The sequence below is a fragment of the Pollachius pollachius genome (genome assembly GCF_949987615.1).
Source record: "Pollachius pollachius genome assembly, chromosome: 5".
NCBI lineage: Eukaryota > Metazoa > Chordata > Actinopteri > Gadiformes > Gadidae > Pollachius > Pollachius pollachius.
In genome coordinates, this window is record NC_136938.1 from 14,533,200 (window position 1) to 14,551,495 (window position 18,296).

Below are 18,296 nucleotides of genomic sequence, written 5' to 3' on the forward strand. Positions count from 1 at the left end.
CATCATTCAGTGACGGCACAAAACTGAAAAACAGTGGCCTAACATTAAGTGTAGGAACTAGCATTATATTCAGTGCATTTGTAGTAGTTGTAGTGGCGACTTAAGTTGAAATCGTTCATGACTGATAGTTTCTAAGCAAACATACAGACATATTGGTTTGCCTTTGAGTTCTATGAACAGATACTCTGCTTCTCATCTTGACAGGTCTGCTTTTTTTTAAAAAGAAAAAAACTTTTATTATATTTTAAATTATCTGCGGTTCGCACTGAGCAAGGATGCGGCAGTTGCCCCTCCCCGACCTACGGTATCATCATGTGACCTACGGTATCATCATGTGACCTACGGTATCATCATGTGACCAATGGGATCATTATGTGACCTACGTAGTCGATGCTTTCGGTCTCCTTTGGCATCTAAATAATGGATCACAATCAATTACATCAAAGATCTGTGCCCATCATTATAGATTTAACTTTTGCCTTAATCTTTTGTTTTATAAATGTTAAGTGTATTTGTTTGTTTAGGATTGTTTAGCTTCACTGACATTGTAATAGCATGATATTTTGTCCAAATTTTATATTCAAGCAAAACCATACTTAAGGGAATGTGCATCGCGCCTATGCAGCATCACAGCTGTGAAAATATCCACGATATTGCGCCACCTCAAGTTAATGTTACTGAGGTGCAATCAAGCAAGTTAGTTGCCCTCTTGATGATTGACAAAAACATCTCCCCTCCTTTCCACAGAGCAACAAGACAGGTGCAGGCGGTACACTGGCAGACAGGGGGACTGAAGACTCTCACTCACACACACACACACACACACACACACACACACACACACACGTACACTCACATTCACACAGATGTTATTTAGGAAAATATGAATATCTGATGAGATGACATGTGGATGCCTGGCTAATCAGGGTTTAATTTAACTGTGGTTTTGGCTGCTAAATCTGAGGTTTAGGGAGTAGATGATTTAATATGATTGGTAATGTGTAAGCAGATGATGTCGTTTTGCTGCTGCTAATTCATTTGAAATATAGTTTGATCTAAATATGACTAGAACATAATAAATTTGACATGATTTGCCAAGCAATGTGTGAGATTTTAACACCTACTCCTTACTGCATACAATTTGACGTGTTAGATATATGCTTTTAAGTATTGCAAGAAATTATGAGGAGCTCGGATTTAGACAAATTATAGCACATTTCTTAAATAAACATTCCTTGCCAGAAAGTTAGTTTTTGTCAGCATAACTTTCAGTTTCAGTTGAACATGTTTCAACCTAGTTTTTAATGATTTTAATGACACTGGCTATTCCCTAAACTTATTTTTTTGTTCAGAAAACTATCAAGTATGTGGTAGGCAACATGAGCTCTGCAATATGTTAATAAATGTCCTATGTTAATCAACATAGGACATATCTTATTCAATCAAATTTCTTGCTTTAGTCATTTTATGCATTTAATCTGTATTACCTGTGTGAATCTGAATAAAGCGGTCTAAACTCTATCTGAATATGCTTAAAGGTGCATTGTGTAAGATTAAGTGGCATCTAGAGGTGACGTTGTAGATGTTTACAACTGAATAGGCCCTACCACCTCCCCTCACCCCTACCTTTCGAACGATATAGGAAAAGATACGCCAATTTCCCCCAGAAACGTATCGGAAGCGTCACAGCAGTAAAACGTTCGCCGAAGACAATAGAAACCATTATAGTCAATGTAGGCCATTCTACTGGATACGGTCACGGAACGGCACGGAACCGTCCCCAAACCGGCACTTCGTTTACGATACTTGCCTCTTATATTTTTGAAGGTCGCAGCCGTATCTCAGAACACTTCTACAGCCAATCAGTTTGCATTTGCTCATGAATATTCATGAGCTCACATGACCCTTATGCAATTCTCTAACAGGGTACTATAATACAGTCTATCTTTGGTATCAAAAGCTAATCAGTGGCACCTTGCTAAAGGTTGAATATGGTTGAATAAAAGCCTCCCCGTTTTGAAAACAGTCTAACATAATCACGTAGCATAGTCTATGAAGATTTTACACTTCCCGCCGATTGATACGACTTCAGTCAGAAGTCAAAGAGTGAAACATGGATGATGAATTGTTGATCCTCGAGGTGGAAAAACACTGTGTCCTGTATGACACCTCTTATCATGACAACACAAAGAGGGAAAGAGCATGGATCAACATCGATGGAGTGATGATAGTGGACGGTGAGTAATCTTGTAATTTATCAACACTTCCAGCTGTCATAGAACTAGCGACTAGCACTATGCACTAATAGCTCAGGGTGACCAAATGTCAGTGTGGTCACCAGATGGGACAGTCCTGATTTTGAGTTGCGTGTCCCGAGTTTTCCACCAACCATTATGAAATGTCCCTTGTTATCTGCGATTACATAGCTAAGCCAACGTAGTCTTATCATAGCCCGATCATTAACTAAAAAACACATAGAAAGTTTAAATCCTGCAGCATATGATTTCAACAATGTGTGAGGGCATATGCACCAAGGATGGTCACAGTGGAATGCTGACGTAAAACCAGCGGAGGAGCGCTGGGCGAAGATGTTCGTGTATTTCAGAACCAGGGACATTCCGTACAAAAATACATGTATGATTTGTCATTTTGCCTTGTGTCTGCCTGGCACAAATGCTCCCATTGAGCTGATCTTTCCCATAATGAACAATACTTGTAGGACCTACTGACGAGAAGAACCACATAACCGTTCCCACCTTAAAGCTTGCTTGTTACACGGGCCAATTTTGACGACACCTGTCTGCAATTCCAAAGCAGGAAAAAAAAGACAGGATCTAAACAATATAAAGAGGGTATTTTATTTTTTTTGGCACAGATAGGCTATAGGTTAGGGAACAAGGACACTGACGTTACACCATCCTGTCCTGCCAATAGACGCTGCCCTCTGGAGAACTGAAAAATGTGCAGAAAACCTCCCTTAATTGGTGGGCCTCTGTTGCCCTATTCCCTCCTATGTTTGGAACTGGTGGTATTTCTCCCCTGCTGCTCTGACTCAGCAAAAAGTTGTGCAGGATGCAAGCAGCAGCACTACATTGTCAACCTTGTTTGGGTGCAAGTTGATTTTACGGTGGAATCTCCGCCATCTGGCAGCCAGGATGCCAAAAGCGTCCTCCACAGTCCTCCTTGGCCTGGACAGTCTATAATTGTAGATTATCTTGGGATGTGTCAGATTCTGCCCAGGGTAGGGTCTCATGAGGTATGGCTTCAGTGGCAATGCTGCGTCACCAACCATGGCGAATGGTACATTGCCCAATTGAGCAGCCCCTGTCAGAGAGACACTAAGTGGCACATGAAGGGTTTTGCTTTCCATTCCCCTTCCTAAATCTGAATTGGCATATACCCCACCATCACTTGTGCATCCAAAATCCCCCACTTGAATCACCCTTAACCGGCAGTAGGCATCCACTAGTGCAAAGAGTACTATTGAGAAAGTTTTTAAATACTGACTACCGGAGAGTGGTGGTGCTTGAATTGTGACGTGTTTCCCGTCAATTGCCCCGATGCAGTTTGGAAATTGTTATTTCCTCCAATAGCCCTCTGCAACCTCTTCCCCCATTTATTGTGTTGGTCTGGGCAGAAATCGATTAATCATCACTTTGACAATGGCAGCACACACCTTATGTACCGAATGCCAGGCTGACCAGAGAGTCACCAGAAGCAAGTTACCTGTGAGGGAAATAAAAGCAAAGGTTAATTACACAGTTTATTCATATGCTATTCTTATGTTTTTCAGCTGGAGTTTCTAAGCAGAGATGGGCAATTCTGCGAGAATCATTTGTGAAGAGCCGTAAGAAAACCACGCCAAGAGGATCATCTGGTGGGACTCAAAGGGGATGGAAATACACGGAGATCATGTCTTTCCTCCTGCCTCACTTACAACAGAGAAAGTTTGTTTCAACATTTCAGCATGTATGTTTCAATCACAGTATCTAAATCCTGACCAACATAATTTCACTGGTTAATGCATAGGTGGACAGATCCTCCATGCATACATTTATAACTGTTTAAGAATCCCTATGCTATGTATATTTCCAATAGCCCTTAGCCTAGAGTAACTATATTTCTTTCTGTTGTTTGTCCTCATATCCTCTAGTTCTAAGGGCAACTTGAGTGAATGAAACACTGAAGAGACAGAGGCATGTGATACCCAGCAAACATCTGAGGCTGGATGCAGCAAAGACGACAAGCAACAGCAGACCACTGGAGAGGGGAATTAGTCTAGACAGCGTTGCAATAAGAAGAGGCAGAACAGCACTGATGTTCAAGAGCAGCTGTTGTCAATTCTGCAGGAGCCATCATCAAAACCACCAGAACTTGAGAAATATCATCACTTTGCTCTAAGCTTGGTCCCAATGCTGTACAGGCTTGACACCGACAGGAGGCAACAAGCAAACCTCTTTTAAATACCTTGCACAACCTTGAAAAAGGCAACACAAAACACCCCAATTCCATTCAAGCACAACATTGGCAACAAGCACCACCACCACCATCATTCAACACCTCAAGCTTTCGACAATTTCTCTATCCCGAAGAGCCGTACCCCAACATGTCTATAGAACCTTACTACGAAGAGCTGTAGTTGTTTTTTTTAACGTGTTGTAATATGGCAATTTAATAATTTAGTTTTTTTTGCTATAGAATTTTTTTACTATATAGTTATTTTATACTTTTACTATTGATTTTTTATGTAAAATTAGTTCATAAATTGACTGGGTTTATTCCAGGTTCTTTGATATTTGTTTTATATTAAAAAAATAACTTGTTTAATGCAATGAACAATTAATGAAAATCACTGTCCATATTAGGGCCCCCTTTGAACTTGCAATTACCAGTTTGAATCACTTAAACTTCACACTGTTGGCAAGTAGAGCATTCTCTTCTTGAAGTAGCACACAACCAATTGATTTTAGCATACAGCTAGCAATACCAAGAAAAGTCAGTAGGTGGCAATTGCCTTCTATCTAACTCAGAACCACAGATGGTAACAGTTGGCTACGGTATTTGCAAGTGAGGACATCAGCAAAAGTTTTTAACTTCACTTAATGGCTCAATATTTAAGGAAGAAACACTTAGAGTTAAATATGCATTGACATGATTTCATATTGCTGACTTAATCAGAGCAAGTCCCTGCAGGCAGGTATATTATTAAACACATCACTACAGTGGCCTATCGGTAATCTCTGAGGATGGATACACCATGAGACCAACCTGGTCTCACAGGAATCCGTGAAATGACCACTGACACTTAACTCAAAATCCGTGGTGGCCTCACAGAATCACTGATATTTCCGTCATATGCCCACCGAATTTGCTCCAATGTAAGTTAATGACACTCATATTCTGTGGCACACACACAGATCCCCATCTCAATACAACCAATAGATGACCTCCACCTTATTATTACCAATCCATCACATTGTGAACATGGAAGCTGTAAAACCACTGATTAATATTCTGTATTGGGATGACCACAATTATGGTGAGCATATAGTGTGTTACGAAAAACTAATAAACACAAACAAACAATATATACAATTACTATTTCAATCTGACATACAGCCTACAAATAAGAACAATCCATTTTCAATGTTAGAACAGTGCTTATAAACAGGAAATCACTCCACTCATGTGGCGACAAACGGTATTTGTAACTACAATGCCATGACCGGCTAGACATTCTAGATCAGGGGTCTCAAACTCATCTTACCTGGGGGCCGCCGGAGGTAGAGTCTGGGTCAGGCTGGGCCGCATAAATTATTCCACAGAAAAAAGGAGCACAACTGAACCAATCTAAGATGATGATCGGGCTATCATTAGATCACGTTAGCTATGTAATCACTGACAACAGGGGACATTTCATAGTGGTTGGTGGTAACCGGGACATTTTAGCGTTTTGTCGGGACTCAGGACACGCAACTCAAAATTGGGACTGTCCCAGCAAAACCGGGACATCTGGTCACCCTATCACAAGTGATAAAAAAGCGTGGCAAGCCACTTAGCAAATATGTGCATTTGACAACAAAGCGTGGGCTGCACTAACATTAAACTTTAGGGGGGGGGCCACAAAATATCATCCCGTGGGCCTCAATTGGGCCCCGGGCCGCGAGTTTGCTGTTTTCATAATATGTCCCCTTTAAATCAAGTGGAGGGATTTGAACAAAAGTTCAAAAGTCTAAATGGAGTAAACAATGTAAACATGCACACCATTTAAGAAAATGTAAATGGTTGGAAACAAATAAAGTGACAGCTGAATGAAAAGTGCAAAGCATTGCTAAAAATGCAGAAATGTAAAATGAATTGAACTGAAGAATCTGAAAGGTCAAATGTATTGCCCTGCAGAGAGAGAGAGAGAGTGTGTGTGTGTGTGTGTGTGTGTGTGTGTGTGTGTGTGTGTGTGTGTGTGTGTGTGTGTGTCCGTTTGTCTGTCTTTAAGAGAATAGCGAGCCGGTGCGTGATTAAAAGTAGCCAAATATAGCGGGACAATACGCCCAATCTGGCAACACTACCTGTACATCCTCCAAAAGTAGCCAATCTGGCGGGAAACCCCGCCCAATCTGGCAACACTGCTGAACGTCCTGACGCTCCAGCGTCAACGTTAATCAATCAAGACCAATTGAAAACAAAGCCGGTATGAAACTAAAACGGTGATTCTGAAGAAAGTATAAATTATATCGAAATTCCGTTTGGGTATTATTGAAGATACTGAAGTGATATTTAGAGATAAGGAAGAAGACTTGAGGATAAGATCCAACGTATCTTTACTTCAGGTTAGGTTCAGGAACAATACCACACCGGTATTCCTACGCTGCTCGTGTAGTGACGTATCACTCCGCATAGCTATAATCTAGTTCCATTTACATATCACAACAGATACAAGTGTGTAGATTTGTTAAATGGTTTGAACGAAGGTAAACGGTAGAAAAATGATTGAGTTATGATGTGTTAAGAAGTAGGAGTGTCAGAATGGGCAGACGTCTTCAATAAAAGCAGCTGAAAACGAAGCCGGTATGAAACTAAAACTGTGATTCACAAGAAAGTTTAAACGATATCGAAATATATTAGGTTTGTAAAAAGGTTTGAACGAAGATAAACGGTTGAAAATTGATTTAGTTACGACTTAAACAGTTGAAGTACCAGAGGAAGATATTATGAAAAATTTTAAAATTTCTGTAGGTGAGTCTCTAGGTGAAAAATTGAGGAAGGAGATAGGTCCCAAAGTTTGTGGAGAATAATAAAGAGGAAAGATATGAAGAAAGAATGAAACTTAAAGCACAATTGCGGTATTTTTAACATTGAGCCCCCTTTCTGGTTTGTCTAGGATGAAATAGAGTGGTTAACACCGTAATTTCGAATATTGGTCCTGTTTCGAGTATTTGGCTAATTTCGAATCACCCCTGCCTGCTTCACATGGCTGGCTATGTGCATTCACAAAACACCCCTAACGTTCGTTTTCAGAAATGTGAAACTCATCGAGTGGTTAGTGGTGTTCATTATCAAGTATCGTAGCGAAATACAGTTTCTGTCGTGTTTTATTTCGCATTTTGCAAATCTGCATTTTGTAAATGAAACAGAAACCAGACTGGAAACGGAAAGGGGGAGTGCTTGTAGTATTTTCGCTCGGTTCTAGACATGGACCTATTAATGGTTCTAGCCCTTCTGTTGATACGAAGAACCGAGCGAAAAGACTACAACCACCCTCACCCTTTCCATTTCCACTTTCGGTCCGGTTTCCGTTTAATTTACAAAATGCCGATTTACAGTGCTAACGCACTCAATCCGAGTTGGACTTTAGTAAGTAGTTGATGTTTCTTCGATGCTTTTAACTATGTTTAAGATAGAATTATTCCGAGAACGTGAGCCAAATGGGTTCCTACCAGTCTAGTATAACACGTGCAAGATTGGAGTCTCTATAGTCCTAGCTTGTTGCGAAGCTCTCCATCTTGGGAAGGTCGCACCGATATTAACTCAGATAATCTTCTCGGGTCGTTTGATTCACCCATATGTTTGAGCTTTACATAGACAGCCTCAGCAACAGAAGTCGCTGCAAACGGGACGGAATAACCTCGATCCATCACGAGTTAGCAATAAACACCATAGAATGAACAAAACCTTGGCCAACTTTCTTCCTCACTGTTTCCCTCATATCCCGGAGGTTAAAGGGCAGATGACGCCGGTGACACTTGACAAAATTGCCCAGGACGTTACCATTATAAAAGTAAGGATTTCTCTGAGTTAAGAAATCGTTGAAAACATTAAGGATAATGTAAGTACACAAGAAAATGTAATATTTAATCATGAAATCTTGCTTATGATACCTTTAACACAAATATAGCCTATTTGCTAGTTCTGAAGGTTTGCTGGTGAAACAAAAAATACATCTCAGACCCAGGGGGCAAGGCTTGGCTTGATTCAAATCAATTACATTTGGGACACTGTCAATGAAGAATTACTGCAGAAAACTCTTTATTTTATTTCAAAACATTTTTATTAAATAATGATTTGAGTAAGCCCTCCACAAAGAACAGAAAAAAAAACCTCATTGACTTAAGAACTGGTAGTGTCCCGGTCAGGTTAAACACGCCTTACATACCTCATACAGTCGGGTGTAGAAGGCTGAACAAATGACGCATCACAACCTTTTTAGTGTGTGGATACAGAAGTGGAAAAATACCCTTTCAGGTTTAGCGTCAATATCTGTCGACCTATGAGCAAGGCCACTGGAGGGAGTGGCCACATAAGGCGAGCATGTAGGTAAAGGAAATGACAAGCATGCAAATGAGGCACTCATACCCCATCAGATAATGGAGGCCTACAGCACTCACAGGAAATCATTTTGTGAAGGATAGTCATTTGAAATTGTTTTATACTTCGTTTACAGTTCACTCTATAATCTCGCAACAGTTTAAAATAGTTAAAGATTAACTTCACTAGGAGTGTTCTGCATATCCAGCAGACCATTATCTTGTTATATCCCACATATTTTTCACCAGTTTATATATATTTATTAGACTATATATATTCCTAGATTTAGGGAAAGCAGCTATCCCACGATAAATAATGTTTGTGTAAAAGGAAATTCTCCAGCCATAAGTAATTCTAGACATGTTCACGGTGTTGTTGACCTGATGGCCAGTTTATTAAGCCAACTGCGCTGAGCCCATTCTTCCAGCTGGATATAAAACTACAGAGCACCGGAGTCAGACCCGGCCAGCCAACCTAGTACTTACATCAGCTCTATTGCAAATACCAAAATAAACTAGCAAGGGTGGAAGGACTGGTTAGACTGGTTTGGAGACTTTTTGCCAAATGTGAGCTAAGGCCAAAGAGACATTAAAAACAATAGAGAAGCATAACCTTCTAGTCAAAGTACAATATGGGAAATTGGGTTTGTTAAACAACTGTGTACATTCAAAGTTCTGCTGAGAGCACAACTCAATCAAATGAACTGCTTTAGAAATGAAAGTGTGTGTGTATGTTTATAAGAGGACGACTTGGGTCACAGATCTAATAGCAAGGTCGAAGGTGAAGTTTGAGAAGACATTACTTGGCTTGGAGGAAAAGTGAGGGAGAGCGCACAGAGTCTAACTCAGCTTCAGTGTGATTCAGAAACAGCTGAGGAGCTTAAGTCTTCTTCTTGAGCTCCTCAAAGCGCCGCGAGAGGTCGTCAAAGTCGATGTCGTCGGAGGAAGAGGTGGTGTGTCCACCCACCGAACTGTTTGGCATTGTATCAGGGACAGAGGGCAGCTCTGGCAGAGCGTTGTTGTCGTAGAACTGCATGGAAGCGTGCGGCATAGCTGCAGGGAAAACAACAAATCAGATTGTTAAGGGTGATAAATAGTTTCAAGTTCTGGTTACCACCTGCTAGAGCGGGTGGTATGCTCTATTTGAAAACTGATATATATGTAGATATATTTGAAGATCACAGTGGGTTGATCTGTTAAATGTTTCGACAAAGTTAAATTGACCAAGTTGCTTAGTCTGAACTTGTGTAAGTGTCAGAGAATTCGCCGTTCTCCCAATGACTTCTAGTCTCTAGGTGAAAAATTGGGGAAATACTTAGGTCCTAACACTTGTAGAGAATGAGAAGGAAGAAAAGAAAGAAAGAATAAAGCCTAAGAATGACAATAGTTGAGTGCTGATTGCAGCGCTCGCCTAATTATTTATAGTTTACAAATCAACAACTTCTTGATACCCTACAGCAGGGGATCTCAACCACTGGGCTGCGGACCGGTACTGGGCCGCGGAGCATTGGCCACTGGGCCGCAGAGATTTAGAAATAAAGCCTACCCCAAAAAAATCTTAATTTATTTATTTTTTGGGCAATTTTATCATCAGATACTTTTGTGAATAAATGAATCACAAAATATATAACAGTTTTAATGAGTTTTAAGTACATTTTAATGATGCACACAACATTGCACTATTTGGAACCATGGAACATGAGCTAGACGGAGAGACAACAGCTTCTGACAGTGTCGCAATATTTCCCCATGATAGCTTTTTTTTTAAAAATATAATAATATATATGCAGACAGCGCAGCAATGACGATAGTTAGATTGATCTTCTGAAGAACAGTTATCTGTTGGTCAAACACACGGGGCAGGTGAGTTTGTCAGAGGCTGCTCCCATTTTCGCTCAACACTCCCCCTGTTCGCAATGCCTCACTAGAAACAAGCTTTCCTATTTTTTCTTATGGGACGTCAGACTCTGCGCCACAAAGTCCTGAATAGATTCTCTTCTTGAATCTGAGGATGGCTTGCACCAGTGATGTTGGTTTGAGGAGGCATGCTCTGGTTACAGAGCTGTTCCTTGTTCTTCACATGAATTTAAGACTAAATTGTCATCAAGCGCATCTTTGACATGTTTCTCAAAGCAGTGACAAGTTGTGAGGTGACAATCCTCCGCCCCCCTCTCAAAACACTGCGATCGTAAACGGAATGATGTATTTATGCCTACTCTTCTGTAATTTTATAATTATTAAATCATTTAGGTTACTACAATAATCAGGCCAACTTTGGATATTATTTCTTTGTCAATTTCAGCCAAATTATGAAACTGAGGTGGGGAACTACTTTTGCCATATCTGTATCTGTCAGCAGACAGAAAACCTTCTCACACCAACACACTACAACATAGATAGGTCTTGCTTGGTTGCTATGTTAGCAGTTCGCAATGCTAACATATCATCTCAAAACTTACCGATTGACTGGGAGGGGACAGAAGGGGTGACAGGTAAGTCATCGATCTGGAAGATAGAATCAGCATTACTTCAAAGACGGTTGTCCGTCTTTTATATTCAAAAGGTAGGGCAGGTTAATAGAAGCAGCAAGTGTGCAGGGTCACTATCAGAGCAAGTGGCATATGTTTGCCAGGGCACTGCAGGGTGAGAGAGGACATCTGTGCAGCCAATGAGGATCTTAACATAAACAGCAATGAGAAGCTCAGCATTAACAACCAATCGGTAACTTGTGGAGAGAGAGCAAGAGCGAGAAATTAGTGTTCGAAAGGTGAGAGAGGTATCTCTTTCCTGAGGTCTTTCCTTGCTTGCTTCTGCCTTCATTCTTCTTCTGTCTGTATGGATTGGGGAATAGAAGGGTGAGGGTAGGGGGTATGGGCATGGGTTCTGGACAGTTCAGTTACTTACAGACTCGTATGTGGGGGGGCAAGTAGGCAGCTGGGGGGGCTGCCCCCCTCCCACAGGGAAATGGTCAGCATAGGTTCCAACAGGGGGGCCGTAGGGTTCCTGTAGGAGAGCGAGGAGGAAGGAGGGAAAAAGAGGAACCAAGAGGAGAAGATGGATAGAGAAAGGGAGAGAGGATGAGGGACATATAGATGGGTAGAGAGGAGACAATACTTCAACGAGTAGAAACATAAACTATTAGTGCACCATGATTGTTGCAGGAAACAAATTGTCATCCATCTTGTGAGCATCGTTATGCTTTAACAATGAGTCCAAAGATTAATAAAAAAAAAGTGCTTCTGTTACCCACACCACAAACGACATAAGTACCAGAACTCAGAGGAGGTTTGTCTGGACTTACTGCTCCTTTAGATGGGTAGTTGAAGGCTGAGGGCATGTGCATGGGCATACCCATGGGCATGGGCATACCCATGGGCATGGGCATACCCATAACCGGGGCAGTGAAGCCCCCTCCTCCTCCACCACCACCACCACCGCGGGGCTTATTGTCACTGTCAACGTCGATCAGGTCGGCCTCCTCACCAGGAGAGACTTCAGGCTTCCCACAGGGAAAATGCATGTTCTCAGTCAAAGGGTTTATTATTGTATTATTGGCATGTGAAATTGCACAATCTGATATAACCCCTTGGATACAGTGGCATGTTGGGCTCTTACCCGAACCATGGCGTCGGGCTCATAGGGCACGTTGTAGTTCTTGGCGATCTCTATGAGGTAACGCTCAACCAGAATCTTAGGGGGGGCCTCCACACTAAGCTTGTGCATAAGCTGAGGAACATAACATTGTGATCAAGACAAAATTTCTGTTCAATGTTCAAGGCACGGTACAAGAATAGTTTGAATTGTCTACCCGGTCATTGACAGTGCCGATCTGGTTTGTCCTGCACAGCTTGCCATACTCCTTGCTGTATTTAGCACACAGCTGATCGGACACCTGGAGAGAGAGGAGTGCCTGGTATTCATAACACATGACGTAATCATCTTCTAGCCATGAGTTTTGTGACGTCATGACAACGGGATTAGTGCAGTTGTCGAGACAACAACAGTGCTAGCACTCTTTACAGCCGAAAGACTAGATGGTTTAAAGTGGTAATTATCGTTATGATAACTAAGAAATACAATAAGGAACTTACAATTTTGAGTTCAGCCACCTCTGACTGGAGTCGCGGAGCGGCCCAGATGAGTGTTGACACAGATTCCTGAAGACCGGGGTCCAGCTCCCTGATAGAAAATACACAAAACTTGAAAACTGCCTCTGTGTGTCTGTGTCTCTGTCTCTGTCTCTGAATCTGTGAATGTGTTCAATGAATTGAACACAGACTGCGAAACCTAACAATACTGTGACATAGTGGCTAATAAAAGGCTGCAACCAAATAAGAAGCTTGTGCCACGAGTAGAGAATGTTAGTATTGTTCTCTCCACCCCTACACTCCTCCTCATGGCCACAGTGACAGAACCCCCACCTGCTTCTGGCCACAATGAACTGAACCAGGATCACCACTCTGAGCATGTGGCACTATTTTCAGCACTTCATGCTCAATTAATACTTAATAATAGGCATGCTCCAGCTTGGTGACCAGGAAGTCTTATACATCCATGAGTAATGCAAATGCTCTGGTTTAGTGACATAACAATGCACATGCTCCCCAATGGTGACACTGCTGTGTATCGGTGATGGCGCTGTGTATTAATTTCTTATAAATACATCAATGTCTTGTCTTAGTTTATTGAGAAGTTTTCATACTTTTTTCTGAGCTGCCGGAATTTGCGTCCATAGGTAGTGTGAAAAACATTTTATAGTGGCAATGTCTGGTCTTAAACACGTCCTGTTAGGAGACATTGGTAATCCAGGAAAACAACTGACAATTAAGCAGGAAGCACAAGGTGAATTGTGATGGACAGACTTTTGGAATCCAGCCACTATCAAACAAGGCAGCATTTCATCTACCATTCTCCAGCCCCTTACTTCATAGATTGGATGAGGCCGAACCGTGCGAGCAGCAGGTCACAGTGGAGCTCGAGGATCTCCATGGCCTCAACCAGGTAGTCCTCCCGGATGATGTGTTCGACGCGGATACGTGCACGTTCATCCTTGCCCCCCGACAGATAGTCGGCAATCTCCTTCCTGGCTTTCTGGGCAAGCTCGGCTATGTTCGAAAAAAATAATACATTATTTAACAGCATCTCAAACTGCTGTACGAGTTAAAGAGGAAAGGGTTACCGGGAGAACAAAATATGAACTATGCGACGATCGAAAAAGTGTAGGAGTATTGGATTTAACGAAATCACTCACTTTTCTTTTTCTCCAGGAGCTTGAGTCGGTTGATGACAAGTCGCAGGTTGACTTTAAGTCTCTCAGCTTTAAATCCTCCTCCCAGCATGTCTGAGATCTGTGTGTTAATAGAGACATGAGAGGATGTCGAAACCCACAGATCTTGATCACCGGTGTCATCATGTGATCGTGACCGTACCACCATAAACATCCAAACAAAAAACAAATGTCCCAAGACAGGGCTTGAGGAGAGAAAAGTCTTCCTAAACTAAAATGAAAATGGAAAGCTGTTGGGATGGGTCAAGGATTCTAACAAACGATTAGACGAAAGTCTGGTGTCTTCTCCCATTCCCAGTTAAGGAGCTATTACAATTTCCCTAGCATGTGTTAGCTAACTAAATAAATAAACGAATAAACACCCAATACGGATAAACAACAAAGAGAACACTCACATCAAATAAAAGCGTGTAGGTATCGACTAGGACCGTACCTGTATTGATCGGGATAGAGCAAAATTTGAGCGAGAATTGTTTGTTGCCGTTAGCTGGTTCACCTTCTTCCGTGTTGGCGATCTAATGTGCGTCACTAAAGAGGGGATTTCCCCGGGTGCATTGTGATGATATGAGCAGTAGATGGCAGTCCTTGACACCACTTGGTATCACGGTCAAATAATTATATATTTGAATGAATATATTGTAATGACATAGGAATGTCCAGTCATAAGTATTTGTACGAACCTTTAATGGTACAAACCTGGCCAATGTAACGCCGTAACCAACGCCAAAAATACACACACAACAGGTTCCCCGGGACGCACACACCGGCGAACGCAGAACTAGAGTTGTGACGTTAAGGAACGAACCGAATCTATTGAACGGCTCTTTAACATGAACGATGGGTTCACGTGAGTGCGTCTGCGGGAGGCAGTGTACTGCAACTATGAGCCAAAGAAAGCGCAGCAGCATCTCTTTCTAAAAATATTGTTTACTAAGATTTGCACTAATGTTACAAAGGACAGTTCAGGAGTCCTCTGCAGTGTTATAATTGAAAGAAACCTGGTTTGTAAAAGCTTTTCTATTTTAATATATTTTTTGTCAATTATATTTTTGCATGGAAGTTCATTGTTCATTGCCTGCTTAGTTTTTATTGTGCTACAACTAAAAAGGTGATACATGATGAACAAGTGAAAAGAGCTGTATTTACACTTGGACACATTGTATACAAAGATCCAAAATAGTGATCTCAGTGTCAAAGCAGAGGGATATAGCACCACTTTGTGGAATGTTTACAATGAATGCAGATCAGGCATTAAAAACTTGTCCACACATGTTAAATTAAATTATAATCAATATTTAAAATATATCAAACTCAGATATCCGATGTCTAAGTCTGAATAATTCTGATCCAAATTTTATCACAAGCTCCACCCCTGTGCCTTCTTCTCCCACCAGCTGTCCCCGTTCATCGTGTGGACCGCATCCTCTGGTTTTTCCCCTTTCATGGCGTCGCTGGGATACCAGCCACCCTTGTTCCCTGAATAAGAGGACGAGATTATGGGTCCAGGCCCACCTGCGCAGGTGCCAGCGCACTTGGAAGCTCTGCTTCGCGCATCCTCCCGTTCTCAATTGCAGGCCAACAAGCGTCGCTTACCGGCTCCCCAGTACTCTCCCGGACAAAGGGTTTGGCTCTGTGCTAAGGACCTTCCCTTGAAGGGAGTCCCCTCCCAAACTCTCCCCCCGTTTTATTGGACCTTTTGAGATCGAGACTGTTATCAAACCCTGTGCTGTCCGTCTCAGACTCCCCCCATCCCTCCGTGCACATCCGACCTTTCACGTCTCCCAGGTCAAGCCTGTCCACCAGCCCGCTGACTCCCCCCGCTCCACCCAGGATCATCGACAACCACCCGGCGTGGACAGTCCATCGCCTTATAGATGTGCGGCGCCGCGGCCAGGGACACCAGTACCTCGTTGACTGGGAGGGTTACATTCCTGAGGAGCGCCCCTGGGTTCCCCGGAGTCGTATCCTGGATGCCTCTCTCATCTGGGACTTCCGCCGACATCACCCATCCGGTGTTGTTCGTGCATTCGTTCATCTCTCTCCATCTCTGTGTGCATCATAACTGTCTTTTTTTATTTTCCTGTGTTTTCATTGTTACTGATGTCCACGGTAACATTGTAATCATTGTAACATTGTAATCACTATGGCCCAATGCTGCAAGTGAACCCTGCTATGGCCTAACGATATGCCTAGTCTCACCCAGCATTTCATCGTCATATTCAACTATGTACAATGGTGCTGAACTTCCATCATTAAACTATAAATGATCATGCATGTTTGTATGATTGACAATAAATGTGTTATCTTTGCACCAACTCACTAGAGATTAGTAGACCCATTAGAGATGGATGAGTGTGTGTGATTTACCAGAAAAACAGTATATTCTCCATGTTCAGAGTACAGGATTAGAAACTTCATTAATTTTAGGTCATAGCAATACAATAACAGGTCAAAGTAAATGTAAATAAGTATCAACAGACAATAGGTTCAGGCAGCAAGTGTTTTTAATAAAACAACTTTTTTGATTTCAAACCAAAAGATTATAAAAGGCACTTTATTCACAATTCATTCAACTGACACAGGAGGGCTCAACCCTTAATTTCACCAGCAGTGACCCAGGAAGAGATGGAGAACCCTTTGAACAACACAAACACACAAGAACCGTTGTTCACTAGAGCTTAAACATTCAACTAGGGCTACTCTGACATGATTTAACAAGACAAACACACATGAACCATTAATCACCCTGCTGAAAATCAAACTGGAGGGCCGTGAGGTAAGGTGCCTTACAATACAGCCACTTCCCCCCTGCCACTACAAGGTCGGGGAGTGCATTGCAAGCCCCCTGACTTGTGGCCCTCTGGTTTCATTTTCACAGTGTGATTTCAGAAGCTTTAGTTGAGTCATGCCTATTATTGTCAAGTATACAAACATGCATGATCATTTACAGTATAATGATGGAAGTTCAGCACGAGTGTACATAGTTGAATGGTCAGTGATAAACGTTGCAATGACAGAGACCTCGGTTTTCGCCCTTAGTAACGTTGGGTTAGTTAAGAACAAAGACATTTAGTATTTTTATTTAAGGCAAAATCCTGGAAGATATTTGGTTGGACAAACGTAAATTGTAAAGCCTCTGACATGAGAGAAAAAAAATATTCGCATGTAACCAATGACCACTGTGCTGGGAATTTGGCCCACATTAATAGTTTCTGCCAAAACTGAGTAGGAATAAAGAGTAATCCGAATTTATAACAATGAGGCTAATTTAAGTAAGTAATAAAGGTACAATAACATACAACAATCATGCAACAAACAAACAATAAACATACAATAATCCGAGACCTAACACACAATCATACAAGGCCTCAGATGGGAGTTCGCTTTGTGTCCCTCCAAGAGCTCTGCAAGGAGAAGTCCCCAGATGGGAGTTCGCCCTACGTCTCTCCAAGAGCTAATAAACGCAAAGCAAAGCAAAGCAGCTTGTTTTCATTTAAATTCAGCAAGAAACGCTGCGAGGAGCAGGAGGAGGAAACTCCTGCCGTTTTAAGTAACGCGGTTACAAGTGACGAGTTAGCACCCTGCTCGATTATTTATTAGTTATATCGGATTGTTATGCTGTTGTTTATATGGTTAGATATATTATTCACTTAATTATTTTTAAGAAATAAGCTACAGGATAAATCATTTTTGATCGATTTCCTGCTGTTTGTGTTCAGCAGCAGATTCAATGCTGCTGTTATTTCATGTCCATACAGTTCTTCTGTCATTCTGAATTTATAAGAAACAGTTAAATAATTTTGGACAGTTCCCCGCCCGCCGTGCTGGGTACATAAATGGAGAGAGAAACAGACCCTACAAAGATATAATTCCATTTCAGTCTTTTTGTGTATTGAACGTTCAAAAGAGATAAATGAAGTAAGGCTTACTGCCAAGGTGTGTCTTTGTCCGCTTCAGCACTGAGCTGAGGACAGCGACACAAGAGCCACACAGGTAGGCTACTGAGTCGCTGTCCTCAGTGCCGCAGAAAAGCGCTGAAACGGAGATGAAGGGGAACCCGTTTTTTTTGTGGCTTATTTTAACTGGCCCATCCAGTTTTCTTGAGGCCCACCCACAATCAAAATCCTGGCGCCGCTAGTGCTTAACACTACGTCAGTAGTAACCTCTACTTTAAGTTCTTTAGTCTTGACGCTAGTTGCCGCTACTGT

At 41.8% G+C, this 18,296-nt stretch overlaps 1 protein-coding gene across 2 annotated transcripts; it reads right to left on the bottom strand.

Moving 5' to 3' along the window:
• Positions 1-8,499: 8,499 nt before the first annotated feature.
• On the bottom strand, positions 8,500-14,628 carry ist1 (IST1 factor associated with ESCRT-III). 2 transcript variants are annotated; one of them, XM_079736836.1, is made up of 10 exons: positions 14,522-14,628; positions 14,053-14,149; positions 13,726-13,906; positions 12,893-12,980; positions 12,610-12,693; positions 12,417-12,527; positions 12,103-12,300; positions 11,706-11,804; positions 11,261-11,306; positions 8,500-9,854 (listed from the first exon to the last, which is right to left on the bottom strand). In XM_079736836.1, exons 2-10 carry the CDS (start codon positions 14,138-14,140, stop codon positions 9,682-9,684), a joined length of 1,068 nt encoding a protein of 355 aa, XP_079592962.1. In that variant the 5' UTR covers positions 14,141-14,149; positions 14,522-14,628; the 3' UTR covers positions 8,500-9,681. The 2 variants fall into 2 exon arrangements, with proteins under 2 accessions (XP_079592962.1, XP_079592963.1); XM_079736837.1 differs by having other exon boundaries at positions 14,484-14,613.
• Positions 14,629-18,296: the final 3,668 nt, after the last annotated feature.

What these genes read in the sequence shown, in the direction of transcription:
- ist1 (XM_079736836.1), bottom strand. Translation starts at nt 14,140, where the DNA reads ATGCTGGGAGGAGGATTTAAAGCTGAGAGACTTAAAGTCAACCTGCGA. An exon ending in AGCCCGACGCCATGGTTCGG is followed by an intron (nt 12,301 to 12,416) that starts GTAAGAGCCCAA and finishes CCCTGTGGGAAG; the next exon opens with CCTGAAGTCTCTCCTGGTGA. An exon ending in ACTACCCATCTAAAGGAGCA is followed by an intron (nt 11,805 to 12,102) that starts GTAAGTCCAGAC and finishes GCTCTCCTACAG; the next exon opens with GAACCCTACGGCCCCCCTGT.